This window comes from Ranitomeya imitator, chromosome 1 (assembly GCF_032444005.1).
Source record: "Ranitomeya imitator isolate aRanImi1 chromosome 1, aRanImi1.pri, whole genome shotgun sequence".
Lineage (NCBI taxonomy): Eukaryota > Metazoa > Chordata > Amphibia > Anura > Dendrobatidae > Ranitomeya > Ranitomeya imitator.
This window is the reverse complement of record NC_091282.1, coordinates 1,150,398,116-1,150,423,591: the sequence shown is the minus strand read 5'-3', so window position 1 is coordinate 1,150,423,591 and position 25,476 is coordinate 1,150,398,116. Positions and strand designations below refer to the sequence as shown.

Genomic DNA, 25,476 nt, shown 5'->3' with positions numbered 1-25,476 from the left:
TAGCTATGACGCCTCCAACACTTTTCCTTTCACTTTTTCCCCATTATGTAGATAGGGGCAAAATTGTTTGGTGAATTGGAAAGTGCGGGGTTAAAATGTCACCTCACAACATAGCCTATGATGCTCTCGGGGTCCAGACGTGTGACTGTGCAAAATTTTGTGGCTGTAACTGCGACGCCTCCAACACTTTTCCTTTCACTTTTTTCCCCATTATGTAGATAGGGGCAAAATTGTTTGGTGAATTGGAACGCGCAGGGTTAAATTTTCGCTTCACAACATAGCCTATGACGCTCTTGGGGTCCAGACGTGTGACTGTGCAAAATTTTGTGGCTGTAGCTGCGACGGTGCAGATGCCAATCCCGGACATACATACATACACACACATTCAGCTTCGTATATTTATATATATATATATATATATATATATATATATATATATATATATATATATATATATATATATATGTCTTACATATTTGGGAATTTCATATTGTAAATAATAAGATTTAGCTGTATTTTTCTAGTACATGTAATGTTTCAATTGCTTACTATTTTCCTTACATAAGTCACGTAATATACTGCAGGTATTGAGGCTTCATGCCAATTTATCATGGGAATATCCAAAATGAGTATCAAAGGTATTACCGAATGATGATGGTTCAGTTCCATTCAGGTCTAATGTACTTGCAACCTACAGAATTTTACTGCATTTAAATATGAAATATTTATAAACTCATTATTTCCCCATAGCAACGTTGCTAGAATTCAGTTACACATTAGTATTATTTCATTTAATGCTTGTACTTTTCTTTTAGTTTGAATTGTTGCTGATTCTCTAAAAGAAAAATTTCCTGTGAAAATATCAAGAAAGAGTTGGGAAGAGAAGTCCCGAGAGTCAATGTTTACTTACGGATTTTGCTGATCTACATTACCTCACGCTTTAACAGAACATCGGTATCTAGAGTAACATTATGTTGCTGTGGAAGCAGCAGAGATAGCATTTTGCAGAAGTAATGTACAGTAGTTGAGTATACCAGCACATTTATTTTCAGTCTAAACATGTATGAGTCTCGTTGTCCACATTTTCATTCTATAGGCATTTCTCTTTTTTTGTAATCTGCTTTGCGAGCCACAGAAGACCCATTTCTTAACCAATAGAGGAAAACTGCCTTTGGTAGGAAATTATTAGTATATTCTAGCTATTAATTCTTCCTAAAATGATACAAATTTTTGAACATCTTTATCATTCAATAAAATGAAAGTTTTCATGATTGGCAAGTTCATGATGAACTCATTGAAAATGCCTTGATGCTTACTACATAGGGTAAAAGAAGAAAACTGACCCCACCATTTGTTGTTCAATTTCTCCTGAGTATGCCGATGCACCATATTGGGTGGGAAACTACTGTTTGAAAGCACTGTCGAGCTCTGAAAGGAAGGTGTGACGTTTTGGAACACAGACTTTGATGGAATGGCTTGGCGTTATATCACGTTTGGAGGGCCTCTTAGATGTGCCTAAACAGTGGAAAACCTCCCACAAGTGACCCCATTTTGGAAACAACACCCATAAGGAATTTATCTAGATGTGTGGTGAGCACTGAGCACCTTGAAACTACAGATGCTTCACAGAATTTCACAATGCTGAACCATGAAAATTTAAAAATATATATATTTAAAAACAAAAATGTTGCTTTAGCATCAAATTTTTTCATTTCTACAAGGGTAACAGGAGTAAAACGACCCCAAAATTTGTTGCGCAATTTTTGCTCAGTAAAATAGTACCCCATATATTGGGTGGAAACCTATTGTATGGGCACACTGCCGAACTCCAAATGGAAGGAGTGATGTATTGGAGTGTAGACTTTGATGGATTTGTTTGCAGGAGCCATGATGAATTTGCAGAGCTTGTGAGGTGCCTAAACAGTAGAAGACCCCCACGAGTGACCCTACATTGGAATTCATCTAGTGTTTTCCTTGTATATGAATTTTACAATGTGGTGGCATATGTGAATTGCGTAGAGAACATCGAGTTGGCACACACAAGTTGCGCGAGTGCATCCGGTTGGCCTATGAGTTATGTAGAGTAAATGGGTTGGCATAAGGGAGTTGTGTAGAGTACATGAGGTTGTCATATATGAGATTTGCAGAGTATATCAGGATGATTTATGTAAGTGTTATACAGTACACCAGGTTGGCAAATGTGAGTTGTGTAGGGTTAGGTACATAAAGTCATGCAATAAAGTATGGTAAATAAGAAATAAATTTAGTATTCCATGGATGAGGTTTACACTTTGAAAGTCTTTTATGCAAATTCCAGGCTTGTCAGGGCAGGTGTCACGTTGAAAAATAGCGTACCTTCTTATTCCCTTTCTGTAAGATACTTTGCACCTTTTTTGTGACCTTACTTTTTTCCAGATTCAAGGGGGCCTCATTGGGGAAATATCTGCCATTGTACTATAAGTGCAACTTCAGATACAGAGGTACTTCACCTTCCTGACATCCAAATATTAGGTCCTTGATCACTACTCCCTGAAAGTATAGAAATGTGCCGGTCTGGTCTGCACATCGTGATAGCATGTAATCGTTACACATTGACATCTGTATAATGTGAGCAGCCAACTTTTTGTACAACACCTTAGCATTCTGCATGGCACTGTAGGGCTCGAGGACTTGATCAGAGAGATCAACTCCCCGCATGTTCTTATTATACCCCAGGACACATTCTGGGACCTGCGTAGATACATCTCATACAGCGGAGGGGTTGCTGCCATTACCATGTATTGGGCAGGTATTGCTGGAATTTTGGAAAGCTGGAGAACATCGTGGCACAGATATAGATAATCTTCTTTTTGGACAGCTGATGAATATGTTGTTTTTATATTTTTTGTTTTTTGAAAATAAATAGGTAAGAGAGGGTGGGGAGTTTTATTTAAAAAAAAGGAGTCTGTGTTTTTATTTCAAATACAGGACTTTATTCTGGCTATGTCTTCTTTACTACACCACCAGCATTCTCAGGCACATGTCATAAAAGCACTCGACTAGGTATGCCAAACACCTGGGCCCACAATCAATGTCTGAGGCTGAAATTACTGCCTCTTCCTCTGTGCTTGCCAATCTCTGTCCAAGACGCAGACGCAAATACCTCATGCCCTGCACCTTTTGTTCCATATTCTGAACCACAATCAGGAACAACATGCACTTCACTGTCCGAGCACAAGGTTCAGTTGTCCCTTCCCCAGGACAGTGAGCGCAAGCAGAAATATGCAGCCACCCACCTAAAGGCCCAAACACTAAAAGGACACATTTCCAGACAGCTTGTCCTGAAAAAGTTGCCATTTAGGCTTGTGGACACAGGCTTTTTCTTGGCACTCACTGTCCAGCCACCACTATATTTTCCAGTGTGCTGTCCTGCATTAATCAAGCACGAGTCCCAAAACATCACCCATGCCCTGAACATCCCAGCTACTAGGAAGGTCCACTTAACCATCTACATCCAAGCATGGTCATGTGTGATATGTCCGTAACCTGGTGGTGGCTCTGAAGCTTGGCAAGCTGGCACAAGTAACATGACTGGTGAATCTTCTCAACCTAGTGGTTCACTGTTTCTGCAAAACTACCAAAATTTGCCTAAGCTACTTGTGAATGTATGCCACTGTGTGCGCCAATTTCACAAGTCTGCTACAGATGTCTTCGGTCTGTCAGAGCTGCAGAAGCACCTGCAAGTGCCACCTTGCAGCAGAGGTGTTGTGAATTCTGTTGTCGAACTCCCTCCTGTGGTCGTGAGTGGTACTTCGGCGAGTTCTGTCTATGGGCTCCCTCTGGTGGCTATGAGTGAAGCTGCTGCTTCTGAGGTTCCTTACACAGGTGACGTGGGTTGTCCTTTGGTTGGCTGCTCTATTTAACTCCTCTCCGATCGTTACTCCATGCCAGCTGTCAATGTTTTTGCATTTGTTCAGTTCGCTCCTGGATCTCTCTGGTGACCTGCCTTCTCCTGCAGAAGCTAAGTCTTGCTAGCTGGAAGCTCTGGGATGCAGAGTGGTCCCTCCGCACCGTGAGTTGGTGCGGAGGTCTTTTTTGCACACTCTGTGTGGTCTTTTGTAGGTTTTTGTGCTGATCGCAAAGTTACCTTTCCTATCCTCTGTCTATTTAGTAAGTCTGGCCTCCCTTTGCTGAAACCTGTTTCATCTCTGCGTTTGTGACTTTCATCTTTTCTCACAGTCAATATATGTGGGGGGCTTCCTTTACCTTTGGGGAGTTTCTCTGAGGCAAGGTAGGCTTTATTTTCTATCTCTAGGGCTAGATAGTTCTTAGGCTGTGACGAGGCGCCTAGGTCTGGTCAGGAGCGCTCCACGGCTATTTTTAGTGTGTGTGATAGGATTAGGGCTTGCGGTCAGCAGAGCTCCCACATCCCAGAGCTCGTCCTGTATGAGGTTTAACTATCAGGTCATTCCGGGTGCTCCTAACCACCAGGTCATAACAGTACAGCTGGCCCAAAGTATTAATGCATCTCATTAGAGGGATAAGAGAACTTCTGAGACCATTTTTTTTTCTTTGCACTGTGTTTTGTCTTTCTTTTCCCCTAGACCTTTGGGTGGTTCAGGACACAGGTGTAGACATGGACATTCAAGGTATGTCCTCTTGTGTGGATCATCTCACTGAAAGGGTACAAAACATTCAAGATTTTGTGGTTCAGAATCCTATGTTAGAGCCTAGAATTCCTATTCCTGACTTATTTTCTGGGGCTAGATCTAGGTTCTTGAATTTCAAAAATAATTGTAAACTGTTTCTAGCTTTGAAACCCCGCTCCTCTGGTGACCCCGTTCAACAGGTAAAAATCATTATTTCTTTGTTGCGTGGTGACCTTCAAGACTGGGCATTTTCCCTTGCGCCAGGAGATCCTGCATTGCGTGATGTTGATGCGTTTTTTCTGGCGCTTGGATTGCTTTATGATGAACCTAATTCAGTGGATCAGGCAGAGAAAATCTTGCTGGCTTTGTGTCAGGGTCAGGATGAAGCAGAGGTGTACTGTCAAAAGTTTAGAAAGTGGTCTGTGCTTACTCAGTGGAATGAATGTGCCCTGGCGGCAATTTTCAGAAAGGGTCTTTCTGAAGCCCTTAAGGATGTCATGGTGGGATTTCCCACGCCTGCTGGTCTGAATGAGTCTATGTCTTTGGCCATTCAGATCGATCGGCGCATGCATGAGCGCAAAGCTGTGCACCATCTGGCGGTATTCTCTGAGCATAGGCCTGAGTCTATGCCGTGTGATAGGACTTTGACCAGAGCTGAACGGCAAGAACACAGACGTCGCAATGGGCTGTGTTTTTACTGTGGTGAATCCACTCATGCTATCTCCGATTGTCCTAAGCGCACTAAGCGGTTCGCTAGGTCTGCCACCATTGGTACGGTACAGTCTAAATTTCTTTTGTCCGTTACTCTGATTTGCTCTCTGTCGTCCTATTCTGTAATGGCATTTGTGGATTCAGGTGCTGCCCTGAATTTGATGGACTTGGAGTTTGCCAGGCGCTGTGTTTTTTCTTGGAGCCCTTGCAGTATCCTATTCCATTGAGAGGAATTGATGCTTCGCCTTTGGCCAAGAATAAGCCTCAGTACTGGACTCAATTGACCATGTGCATGGCTCCTGCACATCAGGAGGATATTTGCTTTTTGGTGTTGCATAATCTGCATGATGTGGTCGTTTTGGGGTTGCCATGGCTACAGGTCCATAATCCAGTGTTGGATTGGAAATCTATGTCTGTGTCCAGTTGGTGTTGTCAGGGGGTACATGGTGATGTTCCATTGCTCTCAATTTCACCTTCCACTCCTTCTGAAGTCCCTGAGTTTTTATCAGATTACCGGGATGTATTTGAAGAGCCCAAATCTGGTGCCCTACCTCCTCATAGGGATTGCGACTGTGCTATTGATTTGATTCCTGTTAGTAAGTTTCCTAAGGGCCGTCTGTTTAATTTATCTGTGCCAGAGCACGCTGCTATGCGGAGTTATGTAAAGGAATCCTTGGAGAAGGGTCATATTCGCCCGTCGTCGTCACCATTGGGAGCAGGGTTCTTTTTTGTGGCCAAGAAGGATGGTTCTTTGAGACCTTGTATTGATTACCGCCTTCTTAATAAGATCACAGTCAAATTTCAGTATCCTTTGCCGCTGCTGTCTGATTTATTTGCTCGGATTAAGGGGGCTAGTTGGTTCACCAAGATAGATCTTCGTGGTGCGTATAATCTTGTGCGAATTAAACAGGGTGATGAATGGAAGACGGCATTTAATACGCCCGAGGGCCATTTTGAGTACCTGGTTATGCCATTCGGGCTTTCTAATGCTCCATCTGTGTTTCAGTCCTTTATGCATGACATCTTCCGAGAGTACCTGGATAGATTCATGATTGTATATTTGGATGACATTTTGGTCTTTTCGGATGATTGGGAATCTCATGTGAAGCAGGTCAGAATGGTGTTCCAGGTCCTTCGTGTGAATTCCTTGTTTGTGAAGGGGTCAAAGTGTCTCTTTGGAGTTCAGAAGGTTTCATTTTTGGGTTTCATTTTTTCCCCTTCTACTATCGAGATGGACCCTGTTAAAGTTCAGGCCATTTACGATTGGACTCAGCCGACATCTGTGAAGAGCTTGCAGAAATTCCTGGGCTTTGCTAATTTTTATCGTCGCTTCATCACTAACTTTTCCAGTGTAGCTAAGCCGTTAACTGATTTGACCAAGAAAGGTGCTGATGTGGTCAATTGGTCCTCTGCGGCTGTAGAGGCTTTTCAGGAGTTGAAGCGTCGTTTTGCTTCTGCCCCTGTGTTGTGCCAGCCAGATGTTTCGCTTCCTTTTCAGGTGGAGGTTGATGCTTCTGAAATTGCAGCAGGGGCTGTTTTGTCGCAAAGAAGTTCTGATGGCTCGGTGATGAAACCCTGTGCCTTCTTTTCTAGAAAATTCTCGCCTGCTGAGCGCAATTATGATGTGGGCAATCGGGAGTTGTTGGCCATGAAGTGGGCATTCGAGGAGTGGTGACATTGGCTTGAAGGAGCTAAACATCGCGTGGTGGTCTTGACGGATCACAAGAATTTAACTTATATCGAGTCTGCCAAACGGTTGAACCCTAGACAGGCTCGATGGTCGCTCTTTTTCTCCTGTTTTGATTTTGTGGTTTCATACCTTCCGGGATCTAAGAATGTGAAGGCTGACGCCCTGTCAAGGAGTTTTGTGCCTGACTCTCCGGGTGTTCCAGAGCCGGCGGGTATTCTTAAAGAAGGGGTAATTTTGTCTTCCATTTCCCCTGATTTGCGGCGTGTGCTGCAAAAGTTTCAGGCTGATAGACCTGACCGTTGTCCTATGGAGAAACTGTTTGTCCCTGATAGATGGACTAGTAGAGTTATCTCGGAGATTCATTGTTCAGTATTGGTTGGTCATCCTGGAGTCTTTGGTACCAGAGATTTGGTGGCTAGATCCTTTTGGTGGCCTTCTTTGTCACGGGATGTGCGTTCTTTTGTGCAGTCCTGTGGGATTTGTGCTCGGGCTAAGCCCTGCTGTTCTCGTGCCAGTGGGTTGCTTCTGCCCTTGCCGATCCCGAAGAGGCCCTGGATGCATATTTCCATGGATTTTATTTCTGATCTCCCTGTTTCTCAAAAGATGTCGGTCATTTGGGTGGTTTGTGATCGCTTCTCTAAGATGGTCCATTTGGTACCCTTATCTAAACTGCCTTCCTCCCCTGATTTGGTGCCATTGTTTTTCCAGCATGTGGTTCGTTTGCATGGCATTCCAAGAGAACATCGTCTCGGACAGAGGTTCCCAGTTTATTTCGAGGTTTTGGCGGTCCTTTTGCGCTAAGATGGGCATTGATTTGTCTTTTTCTTCGGCTTTCCATCCTCAGACTAATGGCCAAACCGAATGAACTAATCAGACTTTGGAGACATATCTGAGATGCTTTGTTTCTGCTGATCAGGATGATTGGGTGTCTTTCTTGCCTTTGGCTGAGTTTGCCCTTAATAATCGGGCCAGCTCGGCTACTTTAGTTTCTCCATTTTTCTGTAATTCTGGTTTCCATCCTCGTTTCTCTTCAGGGCAGGTTGAGTCTTCGGACTGTCCTGGTGTGGATGCGGTGGTGGACAGGTTGCAGCAGATTTGGACTCATGTGGTGGACAATTTGACATTGTCCCAGGAGAAGGCTCAACGTTTCGCTAACCGCCGGCGTTGTGTTGGTCCCCGACTTCGTGTTGGGGATTTGGTTTGGTTGTCATCTCGTCACGTTCCTATGAAGGTTTCCTCTCCTAAGTTTAAGCCTCGTTTCATTGGACCATATAAGATTTCTGAAGTTCTTAATCCTGTGTCATTTCGTTTGGATCTTCCAGCTTCTTTTGCCATCCATAATGTGTTCCATAGGTCGTTGTTGCGGAGATACGTGGCGCCTATGGTTCCCTCCGTTGATCCTCCTGCCCCGGTGTTGGTCGAGGGGGAGTTGGAGTATGTGGTGGAGAAGATTTTGGATTCTCGTGTTTCGAGACGGAAACTCCAGTACCTGGTCAAGTGGAAGGGTTATGGTCAGGAAGATAATTCATGGGTTTTTGCCTCTGATGTTCATGCTGCCGATCTTGTTCATGCCTTTCATTTGGCTCATCCTGATCGGCCTGGGGGCTCTGGTGAGGGTTCGGTGACCCCTCCTCAAGGGGGGGTACTGTTGTGAATGCTGTTGTCGAACTCCCTCCTGTGGTCGTGAGTGGTCCTTCGGCGAGTTCTGTCTATGGGCTCCCTCTGGTGGCTATGAGTGAAGCTGCTGCTTCTGAGGTTCCTTACACAAGTGACGTGGGTTGTCCTTTGGTTGGCTGCTCTATTTAACTCCTCTCAGATCGTTACTCCATGCCAGCTGTCAATGTTTTTGCATTTGTTCAGTTTGCTCCTAGATCTCTCTGGTGACCTGCCTTCTCCTGCAGAAGCTAAGTTCCTGATAGTCATTATTTGTTCACTGTTTTCTTGTCCAGCTGGTTTTCATGATTTTGTCTTGCTAGCTGGAAGCTCTGGGATGCAGAGTCGTCCCTCCGCACCGTGAGTCGGTGCGGAGGTCTTTTTTGCACACTCTGCGTGGTCTTTTGTAGGTTTTTGTGCTGATCACAAAGTTACCTTTCCTATCCTCTGTCTATTTAGTAAGTCTGGCCTCCCTTTGCTGAAACCTGTTTCATCTCTGCGTTTGTGACTTTCATCTTTTCTCACAGTCAATATATGTGGGGGGGCTTCCTTTACCTTTGGGGAGTTTCTCTGAGGCAAGGTAGGCTTTATTTTCTATCTCTAGGGCTAGATAGTTCTTAGGCTGTGACGAGGCGCCTAGGTCTGGTCAGGAGCGCTCCACGGCTATTTTTAGTGTGTGTGATAGGATTAGGGCTTGCGGTCAGCAGAGCTCCCACATCCCAGAGCTCGTCCTGTATGAGGTTTAACTATCAGGTCATTCCGGGTGCTCCTAACCACCAGGTCATAACACAGAGGGCAGTAGTTGAATATCAGCAACAACATACCCATCAGTATTCTGATCAGCCTCCGTACATAAGAACCAACAAGTGGGCATAGATGTCTGACATCTGTGCGGTTCTAAAAATTCTTTAAGGAAACAGTTAAGATAGTGAGAAGCGATGACACCATAATCAGCATAACCATCTCACTTCTGTGTCTACTCAAACACTCGTTGCTCAAAATGAAAAAGGAAGCTAAATCTGTGGACTAGGTGGAGATGAAGGAAGCATGTATTGGGTGATAATGAGGAGGACTAGGAACAGAAAATGGTTACCCTCCCTGAAGAAGGTACTACCAACCCCATCTTCTTGTCTATTCATCATGGATGGCTTGAAGATGAGGAGCAGGAGATAGAGAGGAAGAAGAAGGAGATGATGGAGAGTAGTCCTCCTTATGGGGAAAGAGAAGGCTTGCCTGTTGGGAGTCTGGCACACATGGCTGACTTTATGTACTGCTACCTTTCCCATGTCCCTCACATTACATGCATTTGGCCAACACTGATTACTGGTTGTTCACCCTTGTCGACCCATGGGGAAAGGAGAACTTTACATCTCTCCTTCCTGCAGCTGAGAGGGCTAGTAAATTGGTGCAATACCAAAAAGCCCTATTTGACAATGCTGGTAGCAGAGGTCAGAACTCATTGAGCAGCCAAGGAGTAGCAACGAGAGAGACACATACTAGGTTCAACAGAGGCAGAGGAACACTATCAAAAGCCTCGGACAGTTTCAATAGACCCTTCAAGTCAAGTAAAATATTGCTTTTTGTATTCCCATGCACCCCATGTCACGTCAACAGCTTTAGTTTCATTCAAGTTCTTGTTTTTTCACATTTTGTTCTATTTCTCTTTGTTTCATATCAGTATCATCTGATGGAAATCAGTGTTTGTTCTGGTCACTTAAATCTTTTCCACAGTCCACAACATGATAGCTTCTTTCCATGAATTACTTGACAAATTCTGTCTCTTCGTACCATCTTTTTAAATTAGTAATAGTCAACAATAAATTTTCAAAGGCCATCCTCTACTTTACTTACAATGTGTATTGCAATCCCTCCTTTAAATATATGCTAGGCTTTGAACTTAGTGCATACGGTTTACCAGTGTAGGAGTCTCACTCTTCTTAAAATTCTACAAAAATGTATTCTTTGGACATCCTCTACTTGTTTTCAAGGCTGTGTTGCAATTCCTCCTTTAAATTGATGCTAGGCTTTGATTTTAATGCATAGCTTTTACCAGGGTAGGAGTAATTTTGAAAATTCTAAAAAAAAATATTCTGAAGCCAGCCTCTACATGTCTTTTCCAGGGTGTATTGCAGTCCTTTCTTAAACTTTGCTAGGCCTTACCAGTGTAGGAATCACATTCTTTTTAAAATTCTACAACAAAATTATCTAAGGTCATTCTCTTCATGTCTTCCAGGGAGTATTGGAGTCCCTCGTTTAAATTTTTGCTAGGCCTTACCAGTGTAGGAGTCCCACTCTTAAAAATTCTACAAAAATGTTTTGTGAGGCCATCCTCTTCTTCTCATCCACAGTGTCCTGCAATTCTTTCTCTATTTACCAGTTTAGAATTAACACTCTTATGAAAATTCTAAAAAAAAAGTGAGTGGGAGATGAGGAGAAGTAAGTGGCCGCTAGCTCTAGATAGAACATTCTTGTGTAGAAGCTTTGGGAACACAGATGAGTATATATAGCTCTGGATAATATTAAGAGACCATTGTAAAATGTTCAGTTTGTGTGATTTTTCTCTTTATATGTATATTTTTTAGTAAAATGTAATTTGTTCTTTTAGTCTATAAATTTCTGACAACATGTCTCTGAATTTCCAAGCAATCATTTTTGTATTTTTTTCTGACAAAGAAAAATAGTCAAAATTAAAAAAAACCCAGTGCTTTCAGACCTCAAATAATGCAAAGAAAACAAGTTCATAATCATTTCGAAACACCAATACTAATGTTTTAACTCAGGAAGAGTTCAGAAATCAATATTTTGTGGAATAACCATGATTTTTAATCACAGCTTTCATGCGTCTTGGCATTCTTTCCACCAGTCTTTCACACTGCTCCTGACACAAAAATGTAAGCAGTTCTTCTTTGTTTGATGGCTTGTGACTATCCATCATCCTCTCGATTACATTCCAGAGGTTTTCAATGGGGTTCAGGTCTGGAGATTGGGCTGCCCATGACAGGGTTTTGATGTGGTGGTCTCTTAATTTTTGCCAGAGCTGTATAGGCAAACGACCGAGGTCAACGTTAGTTAATTACCTTATCTGTATTATAATGAAGTTTGATTACCCTAATTTTTGTTCTGTTTAATTATATTTAATTGACATATTAAAAAGCTGTTAGTAAATTAAAAAACATATTAGATGATAATTTACAGGGGGATTTTTTAGATTTTGACTGATCAGGGGCCTCCACAGGGTTAATCCAGCACTGACTTCAACTGTCCATGTGATGTAGTTTTCCCACAGAGTCAGCTCAGCATACTGTGCAATAATTGGTAACAGTAAAATCCCATACTTATAAGTACCGTATTTTTCAGACTATAAGACGCACCGGGCTATAAGGCGCACCCAGGTTTTAGAGGTGGAAAATAGGGAAAAAAATATTTGAAGCAAAAAAATGTGGTAAAATATTTAATAACATACTATTATATATAATAACACCACATATAATAGTATGTTATTATGTTGGAAGCTGCGGGACCAGTGTGGTGTCTGTACAGTACTATATGAAGATGCTGGAGGGTGAGTATAAGAATGGGGGCACAGGGCTTATATTTAAAGCACCACTCCAGCACTGCAAAATAACACTGGAGTGCTGCTTTAAAATCCAATGGGAGAACTATAACTCCCAGCATGTCCTGCAGATCCTATGACATGCTGGGAGTTATAGTTCACTAAAGAAGTGGCAGAGTGCTTTATTGTGTTTTGGAAAGACTAACCTCTTAATTGTGGCAGCCAGCCACACTGTGGTGAGGTAAAAGCATCCCATGACTGCACACAGAGCCCTCCCTCTTGTTGCCTTTCCACAGCACAGGTAATGGAAGCCAGCAGATTCTAGTGTTGGAGTCTGAAGGACCTGTGATAATGTCAAGAAGAGGGAGGGCTCTGTGCTGCCATGTGATGCTCCAGCTTGCCCACTTCTGACATCATCACAGGTCCACCTTGTGCACACTGCACAGCACTCAGCTCCAGCCCAGGAAGGTACAGTTATCTCCTCTCCCCTGGACACACGGATCTCCCCAGCTGCTGCAGGAATCAGTGCTGGGGAAGCCATGTGTGTCCCTGCTTAAGTGCAGTATTCATTTGCCTCTCCCAGCTCACCACTCAGCTGATAGGTGGGCGGGGAGTAGCTAATGAATATTCACTGCACTTAATCATCGGGACCACATGGTTTCCCCAGCATTGATTCCAGGCAGCAGGGACATCCTGAAGTGGGATAACAGTGCGATCCCACTCACTGCTGCCCCCCTCCCCACATGCTACATCCGTACCATAAGACGCACCCACACTTTCCTCCCAAATATGGAGGAAAAAAAGTGCGTCTTATGGTCAGAAAAATACGGTACATTTTAAATGTTGCTGCACGGTATTAGACAGATATAGCAGAGCTCAGTGTGTCATATGATCTCACCTTGCAATATTGGGTTAAATAATAGTATTTTATTTCCAGATGTATTTCTTTATGTGTGTGTGTTCACTAAAGGTGATTACTGTGGAGCAAAAAAGGCACGGCACTTCCGCTACTTCGTCTACAGCGTATCGTCTGGGTGCAACACATTTCATTCAATGAAGCGCTCAGCTCATCCAGTGGATAACAAAATAAAGAAACAGTTCTCGGGCATCGGAGACTCAAGTGACAGATTAGTCACCAACTTTTTGTTTAACATAGTTTTAAAATACACAGAGCTTAGGAAACAGTAATGAGTGTGGAAATCCCAGCTAGAAAATAATATCCTGATTATATCATTATTCTTTCTAATTACTGTCATTTGAATTCTCCAGTGAGAAAAGACACATTTCTATGTCTACTAATGGCTGCAAATCAGCAGGTATTCTTAGAAAATTGCACTAGCCGCAACGATCAGACTTACCGACAAGGCAAAATCTACTTAGATGTAACGCTTTCATTAAAATAATGGCCATTTCTACCCGTAACATTTGTATTGTACTTAATAAAGGTAGAAACTTATTCTCAACAAAAACAATATCATTTAAAGCATCTAGAATGGACAAAAAGGGAACATTTAATTGGTATTCATAGTGATTAGTGGAAGTAGTCGGTTTATGGTCTAAACCAAATTATATGTGCAAGTAGTTTTATCAGTTCAGTTAAAACATCAAAAGTGGAAAAACTGTTCTGATATAGTGTCTTAATTTCCTGCTTCTACCAGAAACTTGAAAATGTAGTTTGTTATGTAAAAATTACACTAGGACTACCGAGCGGCAGCAAGTCTAAGACCACTCAGGAACTCCCATATTAGTTTAAAGGAACCTGTCGCCAGGTTTTTGCTATCTCATCTGAAAGCAGTATAATGTAGGAAAAGAGACCCTGATTCCAATGATGTATCACTTAGTTTACTGGGTGCAGTAGTTGTAGCACAATCAGACTATTTCGATGTAGCATGTAGCAAAGCTCAGAAAGCTACCCCCACCCTTACCAGGCTCTTTGTGAACATTGTCTACTGATAATGAGCTGCTTATCAGAGGAGGGAGCATGATCGGGTGACTTGGCACGAGGCAGCAAGTTTGGGCAACAATAATTTCCTATTGATACAACCTTCAGTGAAAGTAAATGACAGCACACAGCCTAATAAGTGACTCATCACTGAATTCGGTGTTTTAACCCCTACCTCATGCTGTCCTCAGATTACATAGCAAAAAAAACTGCTGAAGTATTTCCTATAAACTAGGCCGAGGAGCATGACAAAAATTAGATGGAAGAGGGAATCAGATACTGTATTAGACATAAAGAAGGGCATTGTAGACATTCTGTTCAAATTGTCATGTAGTGGTACTCCTAGACTCATAAAGGGTATGCACTAAGTGCAAAGCCTGCCAAAAATTACAAGCAGGGTCATCCATACATTCTTGATGGCACCAACTGTAGTGCCTCATTCAAATATTGTGAACAAAGTGTACTTGTGGTAACCCTACCTCATAAAAAATCTGCACACAGGGCAAACCCTGCTGAAAATAAGAAGGGTCATCCATAGACCCTTGAAGTGGGGGATGCATACAAATATCTCCTTGTTACCATGGCTATTCTACGTTTTGTGCTTCACTAAACAGCATATCCTCCTGCCCCTCTTGGAACATGCAGGGCGAGAGGCCACACTTAAGAAAAGATGACGTAAAGAGCTCCTAATATGAGATTCCTAATCTGCTGGAACTAAGCATAGTAGGAGGAAGAAGGATCAGGGTGAAGGTTAAGTGATCCAGACTCTTGGCTGGTGAGGTTGGACCATGTGGAATACTGAGTGGTGCTGGCAAGATGCTGTAAGCATTATATGCTATCCAACAGACCACCTGTTTACACTGGTCTGGCTTAAGAAGTTGTGTCCCATGTATCCCTGCAAAGAAGGACAGGAAGCTATGTGTCGTGGATGGGCGTGTTTCTTGTGCTCCAGCATCATGCACAGTCGCAACTGCCCCGCTTTCGCACTGTCTGCATGCACCATTATCAGCAGTTCTACTTTCCCGTCCCTTACTGCATGCCTTATTTCCTAATTGTTATGTCTTTGTAAGAAAAAAGTTTCCGTGATTAATTGAAAATATATATTTTGTATAAAAAAATAATTGGGTCACCTGCAAAAGGCAAAGCATTTTTTTTTAAGTTTAAAACCATTGTAATTTTACACAAAGCAGGATAAACCATGTAGATGACAATACAGTCAATTTTTTAACTAATACAATTTGGTCATCTGCAGCAGGCAAAGTGATTATTAGTGTAATACCATGGTAAATTAACACAAATCAAGTTAAACTGTACAGATGACAAAAAAATCGTCAACTGAAGCACACAAAGTGATTTTTGTTTTGTTTAAAATCACTGCAGTTTAACACAAAGCAGCAGTTATACTGAATGGAAGACAATACAGTTATTTTTTTTAACACCAGTATCAGCTATATATTTAGAAACAGGATGCAAAGCCCTAAGCCCTGCCTAGTGGCTGTATTCTGCCACTCTACCTGCTCCAGCAGGTGTCCCTAAATGCAGGATGTATCCCATAGAAAAGGAAAAGCACAAAGTTAGCCCATAAAAGGTTTTCTATGGTGGTTCAGCTACGGTATCACCACTAGATGAGTCTCATTCCTGAAACTGTACACACTGTGTTAGCAAGGCTGGTTGTCAAAAATAGAGGGGTGCCCACGCTGTATTTTTGGTTCTCCCATTTTTGACAACCAGCCTTGCTACAGCAGACAGCTAGGGGCCATGAATATTGACCCACCAGCCTAAAAAAGTCAGTCCACAGCTGCCCAGAAAAGGCACATCTATTAGATGCACCAATTCTGGTGCTTTTCCTGACTCTTCCCACTTGCCCTGTAGTGATGGCACGTGGGGTTCATATTTGTGGGGTTGATGTCACATTTGTATTATCAGGTGACATCAATCCCATGGCTTAGTAATAGTGAGATGTCTACAAGACACCTATCCATTACTAATCCTATAGTTATATGGTAAATAATGACACAGCAAGTATAAAGTCTTTTATTAGAAATAAAATAAAACACCATTGAATACTCCTATCTGCCGCTCCTGCTCTTACTGTTATTAGTGGCAGTAGGTTTCGCATGAAGGGAGCTGTAGTTCCATCAGCTGACACCAGTGAACAAAGGTGAACTTTATACCTCCGATCACAGCTGTGCACTCATGCTGTCTTTTGGCAGTGTGAAAACCGCGGTTCTCTAAACAGCGGCAATAATTTCATCACCTATTAGAAGAGTGTTTGCCACATTGCCATGCACATGACAGCATGACCGGCACCCGGTGTTCGGGCAGCCAATCACAGTAATGCCATATCAAAGATGGTACTGTGATTGGCAAGCAAGATTAATATGTTCATTGGCTGAAATAAAGCACAAAACATGCTGAGTTCACTTGATTATACAGAGGCAAATAGCAAATTACTCACCGAGTAATGAATAGCCCAAATATAGTACTATTTTTGCGAGTAATGAATAGTGCTGAATGTATTCGCTCATCACTAAAGTCTAAGGGGGAAACTCTTCTCCTTGTGGAGAGTGACATACGAGCTCTGGCTTGTCAAGGTAAGGAGGGTTATTCACTGTGCAATACTCCTCTGGGAAATTTTATATGCAAATTGCCTCTTTGGAGTGAAGGAGGACTTGAACTCTATATAGCGCCATCTGTTGGAAGTAATTTGCATATAAAATTTCTCAGCGGAGCATTGCACGGCAAATAAGCCTCCTTACTTTGACAAGCAAGAGCTGGTATGTCACTCTCCACAAGGAGAAGCCTTACCCCTTAGACTCCAATTCAGAGCCTCTCACCTAGCCAAATCAGATCTCACACTTTGCACTGACGAGGGCCAATAGCCCAAAACACCGTGACCTTGGCACGGTTGACTCCCCATGACTCCCCAGACCTTTCTTGAATAACCACACCACACCCATATTTTTGGATAATAACGGCCACAGCAGCCAATTTATTAATGATAATAATAAAAAGACCCTTGGTGAGGCCCTCGAAGCTAACCCGATCCTGGTCTGGTGATTATCCCATCGGCACTGCCTCTTCCCTCTCAGCCTTACTTCCAGCCGCATTTTTCCCATGCTCGGAAGCACCAAGAGTTGAGGGGAGAGGTTTCATCCACACCGTTAGCCTGTACCCGACTTCCATCTTTGGGTACCCACCCATCGGTACCGTGCACCCGACCTCCAACATCAGGTGGCCCTCCGGGTCCCACGATAACGTGACCCCAACCTGCCTCGTCGGGTATCACCCAGGTATCACCAGACCACCAACAAAGTAACTATCCACAGTAGGAGGGGTCCCGCAATGCAAGAATCCCCCTTTACCGAACTATTCTGCCAGCTCTGAGGACCCACCAACACTCAAATCATCATAACAATGATGTAACAGAACCTCGTGCTCATGAAGAGCTATCCGTCACCAGTCAGGAGAGGAAAGAACCCCTGTGGGGGAAACCTCCAGGGAACTATGGCGATGGACTGCCCTTCCCCTGGGCTTAAAGGTAACTGCCAAATAAGTAGTTTTGTTTAAGTATCGTTCATGTCCTCGTCCGATCGGTTCATCTGCTACTGTGACCCGGTCTTCCTTCTTTTCCTCTGGGATGGGTGGGTGGGGCTTGATGTCCGGACGTCCAGAGCGAAAGAGGGTCACGGCTCCTCCCTGCGTCCTATTTAACACCGTGTGCCCCCCCTTTCACTCGTCCTAAGTCACTTCCTCTATGTCACTTCCCCTTTGATCAATCCCCTACTACTTCCCCCCCCTGCTTACCCCTGCTGTCCCACTGCCTTTTCCTAACCCCCAAATACCCCAAATATATCTGTCACTTGCAACCTGCCCGGTCATGGCCCCCTCCTTTCGGACCCTCCGTGACTTATCCAGGGGTTACTTGTCTGCAAATTGAGATTCTGATTTGTCTTTTATCCTAAGTCATATTGCAAGACTCATTAAAGGGTTGATTGTGACTTGTAGGTTCGCTACTTCCAACAGGTTGCGCTATAGAGTTTAAGTTCTCTTTCTCGCTGAAGAGGCAATTTGCATACCCTCCTCACTAGTAAATAATATTATTATTATTATTATTATTATTACAAACATATGTTTAAGTTTTTGAATAAAAAACAAAACATGTTATACTGTGATATTCTTAGAATGAATATTAAAATTATTATTTTAGCAACAGTAATAGCAAACAAGGAATTCGTTTTTTTATTTAGCAGACTGACCTGTAAAGGTGCTCAATTACAGCAGCCAGAGTTGTCTTGTTCACTGCTGAAAGTGTATCAATTAAATTTTTGTACTTTATCACCCGTTCCTGATCATCTTGAATATCTGACAGAGAAGAAAAAGTAAAGAAAATTGACTGCACATTTATATTACAGTTCATCATCCTAAGGAGAAAATTATTTATATCTGCATTTTTCAAGAAAAAGGTCACCTGATGATATAACCTTTTCTAAGCCGATTTAATGATGACAAACATTGTCTATATTTTTCTACAAAAATACCGAAACCTAATACAATTATTTTCCATTCTATTCATTCTATGGAAAACTGCATGTGGACCCTGAGGTTCTCATCTACAGCTCACAGGGAAAGAGGAACCCCAATATGTTTTGGGACTGCAGAGAGCAAGCTAAAGGAGCATATAGTATGGATAACCTGTCCTAGAAATTCTCAACAAACTCTACAAGGATCGAAAACCCAGTTATAAAAAAAACTTGAAGATATATTTTAATTTGATAAAGCTGGATATGATAAGCACAATTGTATAGGACAGAGGTTACACAGCAACCATGGCACTTTGGATTAAGCCAGCTATTTAACTATGAGTGCTGCTCATTAATTACACCTAAATAGTATCAATGATATTGTGCATTTTAACACAATTCCTTGGATTTTAGAGTTATATGCAATTATGCTCAAATCTATATGTTGTATTGTAACGTGGCACGGGGTGGTAGCCGTGAGCGAGGTACCTTTACCGTTCCTTTCCCATTCACCACAGCCCAGCTCAGTACTACAGACCAGCAAGAGTCATCTACTCAAGCAGAGGTTCTGTATCTTCTTTCATCTCTAGGAAACTAGATTACCAGTATGGCTGGAACTTATCTTTTCTGTCTCCGACGCTCTGGAACACCCGCCCGGGCACCCTCTTCGTCTTACATACTCTTTCCCATTTATGACCTTTATCACTATGAGTTATATACTCTGGGCCATAATACTAGACGTCTTGACTCCTGATGCAGAACCAGTCTCTGATCAATCACTCTGTTCTTTTGGTCACTTGTCTCACTTACTCTCCTCTAGTATCTCGCTATCCTCTATCTCTATCTCCTCTTTTATTAAGCACTGCTCACATCAGGCCTTAGGTCATTTTTCTATGTACACTGGGCCATTTCTAACTTCCTGACAGGAAACTACCTCTGTCCCTTCAGCTTTGCCATTCCCCCTCTGGGTTAGTCTCAACCATTAACTCTTACTTTCCCTGTCAACTACCAATTGCTGGGCAGAATACAACACCAACACCATAACGCATTTCACAGTTCACATTACACATCAACAACACATATATTTTTAAAGTGGGAACATGGGCAGGATTTCCATTTTCTTACAGTAGAACTATACTTGAACAGATCTATAATTCATGGATATAGTAACTACCCATTCAAGTATAATCGGTGCTCATTATAATTACACACAATCACATTTACAAGTCATCTGTTATGATATACTCAGGTCATTGCATCTATACTGGCGCTGATTGCTATATTAAAGCAAGTTAACTTTGATTTAACTGTATTATTTATTGATCATGTTTGATTCATTCGCCTACCATATTCATACATCTGGGTGGTTACTAATGTAGGGTAATTGAATAACTGATGATGTATTACCTTAAGACCACATTCACATATTGAGTACTTGGTCAGTATTTTACATCAGTATTTGTAAGCCAAAACCAGGAGTGTTATGATCTGGTGGCCTAGGAGCAGCATGAGACGTACTCTGGAGAAGGTGATACCTGTACTGACCGCAAATCCTGAACTTAGCACCGCAACTAGAAGTAGCCGTGGGGGGTACCTAACACTCCTTAGACCCTTCGACACAGCCTAAGAACTAACTACCCCTAAAGACAGAAACGGGAAAACTATCTTGCCTCAGAGAAAATCCCCAAAGGATAGACAGCCCCCCACAAATATTGACTGTGAAAGGAGAGGGAAATAACATACGCAGACATGAAATCAAGATTTAGCATAGGAGGCCATACTAGCTAAAAAGGAAGAATAGGACAGAGTACTATGCGGTCAGTATTAACCCCTTAAGCCCCGAGGGTGGTTTGCACGTTAATGACCGGGCCAATTTTTACAATTCTGACCACTGTCCCTTTATGAGGTTATAACTCTGGAACGCTTCAACGGATCTTGGCGATTCTGACATTGTTTTCTCGTGACATATTGTACTTCATTTTAGTAGTAACATTTATTCGATATAACTTGCGTTTATTTGTGAAAAAAACGGAAATTTGGCGAAAATTTTGAAAATTTCGCAATTTTCCAACTTTAAATTTTTATGCCCTTAAATCACAGAGATATGTCACGCAAAATACTTAATAAGTAACATTTCCCACATGTCTCCTTTACATCAGCACAATTTTGGAACCAAAATTTTTTTTTGTTAGGGAGTTATAAGGGTTCAAAGTTGACCAGCAATTTCTCATTTTTACAACACCATTTTTTTTTAGGGACCACATCTCATTTGATGTCATTTTGAGGGGTCTATATGATAGAAAATACCCAAGTGTGACACCATTCTAAAAACTGCACCCCTCAAGGTGCTCAAAACCACATTCAAGAAGTTTATTAACCCTTCAGGGGTTTCACAGGAATTTTTGGAATGTTTAAATAAAAATGAATATTTAACTTTTTTTCACACAAAATTTATTTCAGCTCCAATTTGTTTTATTTTACCAAGGGTAACAGGATAAAATGGATGCCAAACATTGTTGTACAATCTGTACTGAGTACGCTGATACCCCATATGTGGGGGTAAACCACTGTTTGGGCGCATGGCAGAGCTCGGAAGGGAAGGAGCGCCATTTGACTTTTAAATGCAAAATTGACAGGAATTGAGATGGGACACCATGTTGCGTTTGGAGAGCCACTGATGTGCCTAAACATTGAAACCCCCCACAAGTGACACCATTTTGGAAAGTAGACACCCTAAGGAACTTATCTAGATGTGTGGTGACCACTTTGACCCACCAATTGCTTCACAGAAGTTTATAATGCAGAGCCGTAAAAATAAAAAATCATATTTTTTCACAAAAATGATCTTTTCGCCCCCAATTTTTTATTTTCCCAAGAGTAAGAGAAGAAATTGAACCTCAAAAATTGTTGGCCAATTTGTCCTGAGTACGCTGATACCCCGTATATGGGTGTAAACCATTGTTTGGGCGTATGGCAGAGCTCGGAAGGGAAGGAGCGCCATTTTACTTTTCAATGCAAAATTGACTGGAATTGAGATGGGATGCCATGTTGCGTTTGGAGAGCCCCTGATGTGCCTAAACATTGAAATCCCCACAAGTGACACCATTTTGGAAAGTAGACCCCTTAAGGAACTTATCTAGAGGTGTGGTGAGCACTTTGACCCAACAAGTGCTTCACAGAAGTTTATAATGCAGAGCCGTAAAAATAAAAAATCATATTTTTTCACAAAAATAATCTTTTCGCCACCAATTTTTTATTTTCCCAAGGGTAAGAGAAGAAATTAGACCACAAAAGTTGTTGTGCAATTTGTCCTGAGTGCGACGATACCCCATATGTGGGGGTAAACCACTGTTTGGGCGCATGGCAGAGCTCGGAAGGAAAGGAGCGCCATTTGACTTTTCAATGCAAAATTGACTGGAATTGAGATGGGACGCCATGTTGCGTTTGGAGAGCCCCTGATGTGCCTAAACATTGGAACCCCTCACAAGTGACACCATTTTGAAAAGTAGACCCCTTAAGGAACTTATCTAGATGTGTGGTGAGCACTTTGACCCAACAAGTGCTTCACAGAAGTTTATAATGCAGAGCCGTAAAAATAAAAAATCTTATTTTTTCACAAAAATGATCTTTTCGCCCCCAATTTTTTATTTTCCCAAGGGTAAGAGAAGAAATTAGACCACAAAAGTTGTTGTGCAATTTGTCCTGAGTGCGACGATACCCCATATGTGGGGGTAAACCACTTTTTGGGTGCATAGCAGAGCTCGGAAGGGAAGGAGCGCCATTTGACTTTTCAATGCAAAATTGACTGGAATTAAGATGGGACGCCATGTTGGTTTGGAGAGCCCCTGATGTGCCTAAACATTAAAAACCCCCACAAGTGACACCATTTTGGAAACTAGACCCTCTAAGGAACTTATCTAGATGTGTTTTGAGAGCTTTGAACCCCCAAGTGTTTCACTACAGTTTATAACGCAGAGCCGTTAAAATAAATTTATTTTTTTTTCGCAAAAATTTTTTAGCCCCCAGTTTTGTATTTTCACAAGGGTAACATAATAAATTGGACCCCAAAAGTTGTTGTCCAATTTGTCCTGAGTACGCTGATACCCCATATGTGGGGGGGAACCACTGTTTGGGCGCATGGCAGAGCTCGGAAGGGAAGGAGCGCCATTTGGAATGCAGACTTAGATGGATTGGTCTGCAGGAGTCACGTTGCATTTGCAGAGCCCCTGATGTACCCAAACAGTACAAACCCCCCACAAGTGACCCCATATTAGAAACTAGACCTCCCATGGAACTTATCTAGATGTGTTGTGAGAACTTTGAACCCCTAAGTGTTTCACTACAGTTTATAACGCAGACCCGTGAAAATAAAAATTCTTTTTTTTTTCACAAAAATGATTTTTTAGCCCCCAGCTTTGTATTTTTTCAAGGGTAACAGAATAAATTGGACCCCAAAAGTTGTTGTTCAATTTGTCCTGAGTACGCTGATACCCCATATGTGGGGGGGAACCACTGTTTGGGCTCATGGCAGAGCTCGGAAGGCAAGGAGCGCCATTTGGAATGCAGACTTAGATGGATTGGTCTGCAGGCGTCACGTTGCATTTGCAGAGCCCCTGATGTACCCAAACAGTAGAAACCACCCACAAGTGACCCCATATTGGAAACTAGACCTCCCATGGAACTTATCTAGATGTGTTGTGAAAACTTTGAACCCCCAAGTGTTTCACTACAGTTTACAACGCAGAGCCGTGAAAATAAAAATCCTTTTTTTTCCCACAAAAATGATTTTTAGCCCCCCAAATTTTTATTTTCCCAAGGATAACAAGAGAACTTGGACCCAAAAAGTTGTTGTCCAATTTGTTTCGAGTACGCTGATACCCCATATGTTGGGGTAAACCCCTATTTGGGCGCACGGGAGAGCTCGGAAGTGAAGGAGCACTGTTTTACTTTTTCAATGCAGAATTGGCTGGAATTGAGATCGGACGCCATGTCGCGTTTGGAGAGCCCCTGATGTGTCTAAACAGTGGAAACCCCCCAATTATAAATGAAACCCTAATCCAAACGCACCACTAACCCTAATCCCAACTGTAACCCTAACCACACACCTAACCCAGACACACCCCTAATTCTAATCCCAACCCTAATCCCAACCGTAAATGTAATCCAAACCCTAACCCTAGCCCCAACCCTAGCCCTAACCCTAACCCTAACCCTAACCGGAAAATGGAAATAAATACATTTTTTTTAATTTTATTATTTTTCCCTAAGGCTAGGTTCACATTGCGTTAGGGAAATCCGTTTAGCACTAGCGGATTGCGCTAACACAATGTCTTTTTAGGTGTCGTGTTTAGTGGTCGCGTTAACGTCCCCGCTCTGGAAGATCGGGGATCGGACCTCGGGCGCGCCGCGGACGCTGCAAGCAGCGTCTGAGGCGCGCCACAAAAGAATGGCACCTTGCTAGCGCGAGCCGAAAATGGCACGCTCTAGCGATGCGCTACACCTGAAAATCACATTGCTGTCAATGGTTGTGCTAACGGACCCGTTGCACGGCGTTAATTGTGACATTTTCGCCGTGCAACGCTGTCCGTTAGCGTTAACCCATTAACGCAATGTGAACCTAGCCTAACTAAGGGGGTGATGAAGGGGGGTTTGATTTACTTTTATAGCGAGTTTTTTAGCGGATTTTTATGATTGGCAGCCGTCACACACTAAAAGACGCTTTTTATAGCAAAAAAGTTTTTGCGTCTCATAGTAACATAGTAACATAGTTAGTAAGGCCGAAAAAAGACATTTGTCCATCCAGTTCAGCCTATATTCCATCATAATAAATACCCAGATCTACGTCCTTCTACAGAACCTAATAATTGTATGATACAATATTGTTCTGCTCCAGGAAGACATCCAGGCCTCTCTTGAACCCCTCGACTGAGTTCGCCATCACCACCTCCTCAGGCAAGCAATTCCAGATTCTCACTGCCCTAACAGTAAAGAATCCTCTTCTATGTTGGTGGAAAAACCTTCTCTCCTCCAGACGCAAAGAATGCCCCCTTGTGCCCGTCACCTTCCTTGGTATAAACAGATCCTCAGCGAGATATTTGTATTGTCCCCTTATATACTTATACATGGTTATTAGATCGCCCCTCAGTCGTCTTTTTTCTAGACTAAATAATCCTAATTTCGCTAATCTATCTGGGTATTGTAGTTCTCCCATCCCCTTTATTAATTTTGTTGCCCTCCTTTGTACTCTCTCTAGTTCCATTATATCCTTCCTGAGCACCGGTGCCCAAAACTGGACACAGTACTCCATGTGCGGTCTAACTAGGGATTTGTACAGAGGCAGTATAATGCTCTCATCATGTGTATCCAGACCTCTTTTAATGCACCCCATGATCCTGTTTGCCTTGGCAGCTGCTGCCTGGCACTGGCTGCTCCAGGTAAGTTTATCATTAACTAGGATCCCCAAGTCCTTCTCCCTGTCAGATTTACCCAGTGGTTTCCCGTTCAGTGTGTAATGGTGATATTGATTCCCTCTTCCCATGTGTATAACCTTACATTTATCATTGTTAAACCTCATCTGCCACCTTTCAGCCCAAGTTTCCAACTTATCCAGATCCATCTGTAGCAGAATACTATCTTCTCTTGTATTAACTGCTTTACATAGTTTTGTATCATCTGCAAATATCGATATTTTACTGTGTAAACCTTCTACCAGATCATTAATGAATATGTTGAAGAGAACAGGTCCCAATACTGACCCCTGCGGTACCCCACTGGTC

General features: G+C 42.4%; 1 protein-coding gene across 3 annotated transcripts in view; it reads right to left on the bottom strand.

Annotated features, from left to right (window-relative positions):
* The window catches only part of ARAP2 (ArfGAP with RhoGAP domain, ankyrin repeat and PH domain 2), a 598,685-nt gene that overhangs the window by 142,848 nt on the left and 430,361 nt on the right, over positions 1-25,476 (bottom strand). For all 3 annotated transcript variants that reach the window (XM_069744626.1, XM_069744628.1, XM_069744627.1), the window contains exon 22: positions 18,437-18,542. In XM_069744626.1, coding sequence (XP_069600727.1) covers positions 18,437-18,542 — 106 coding nt within the window. The remainder of the gene's footprint in view (positions 1-18,436; positions 18,543-25,476) is intronic.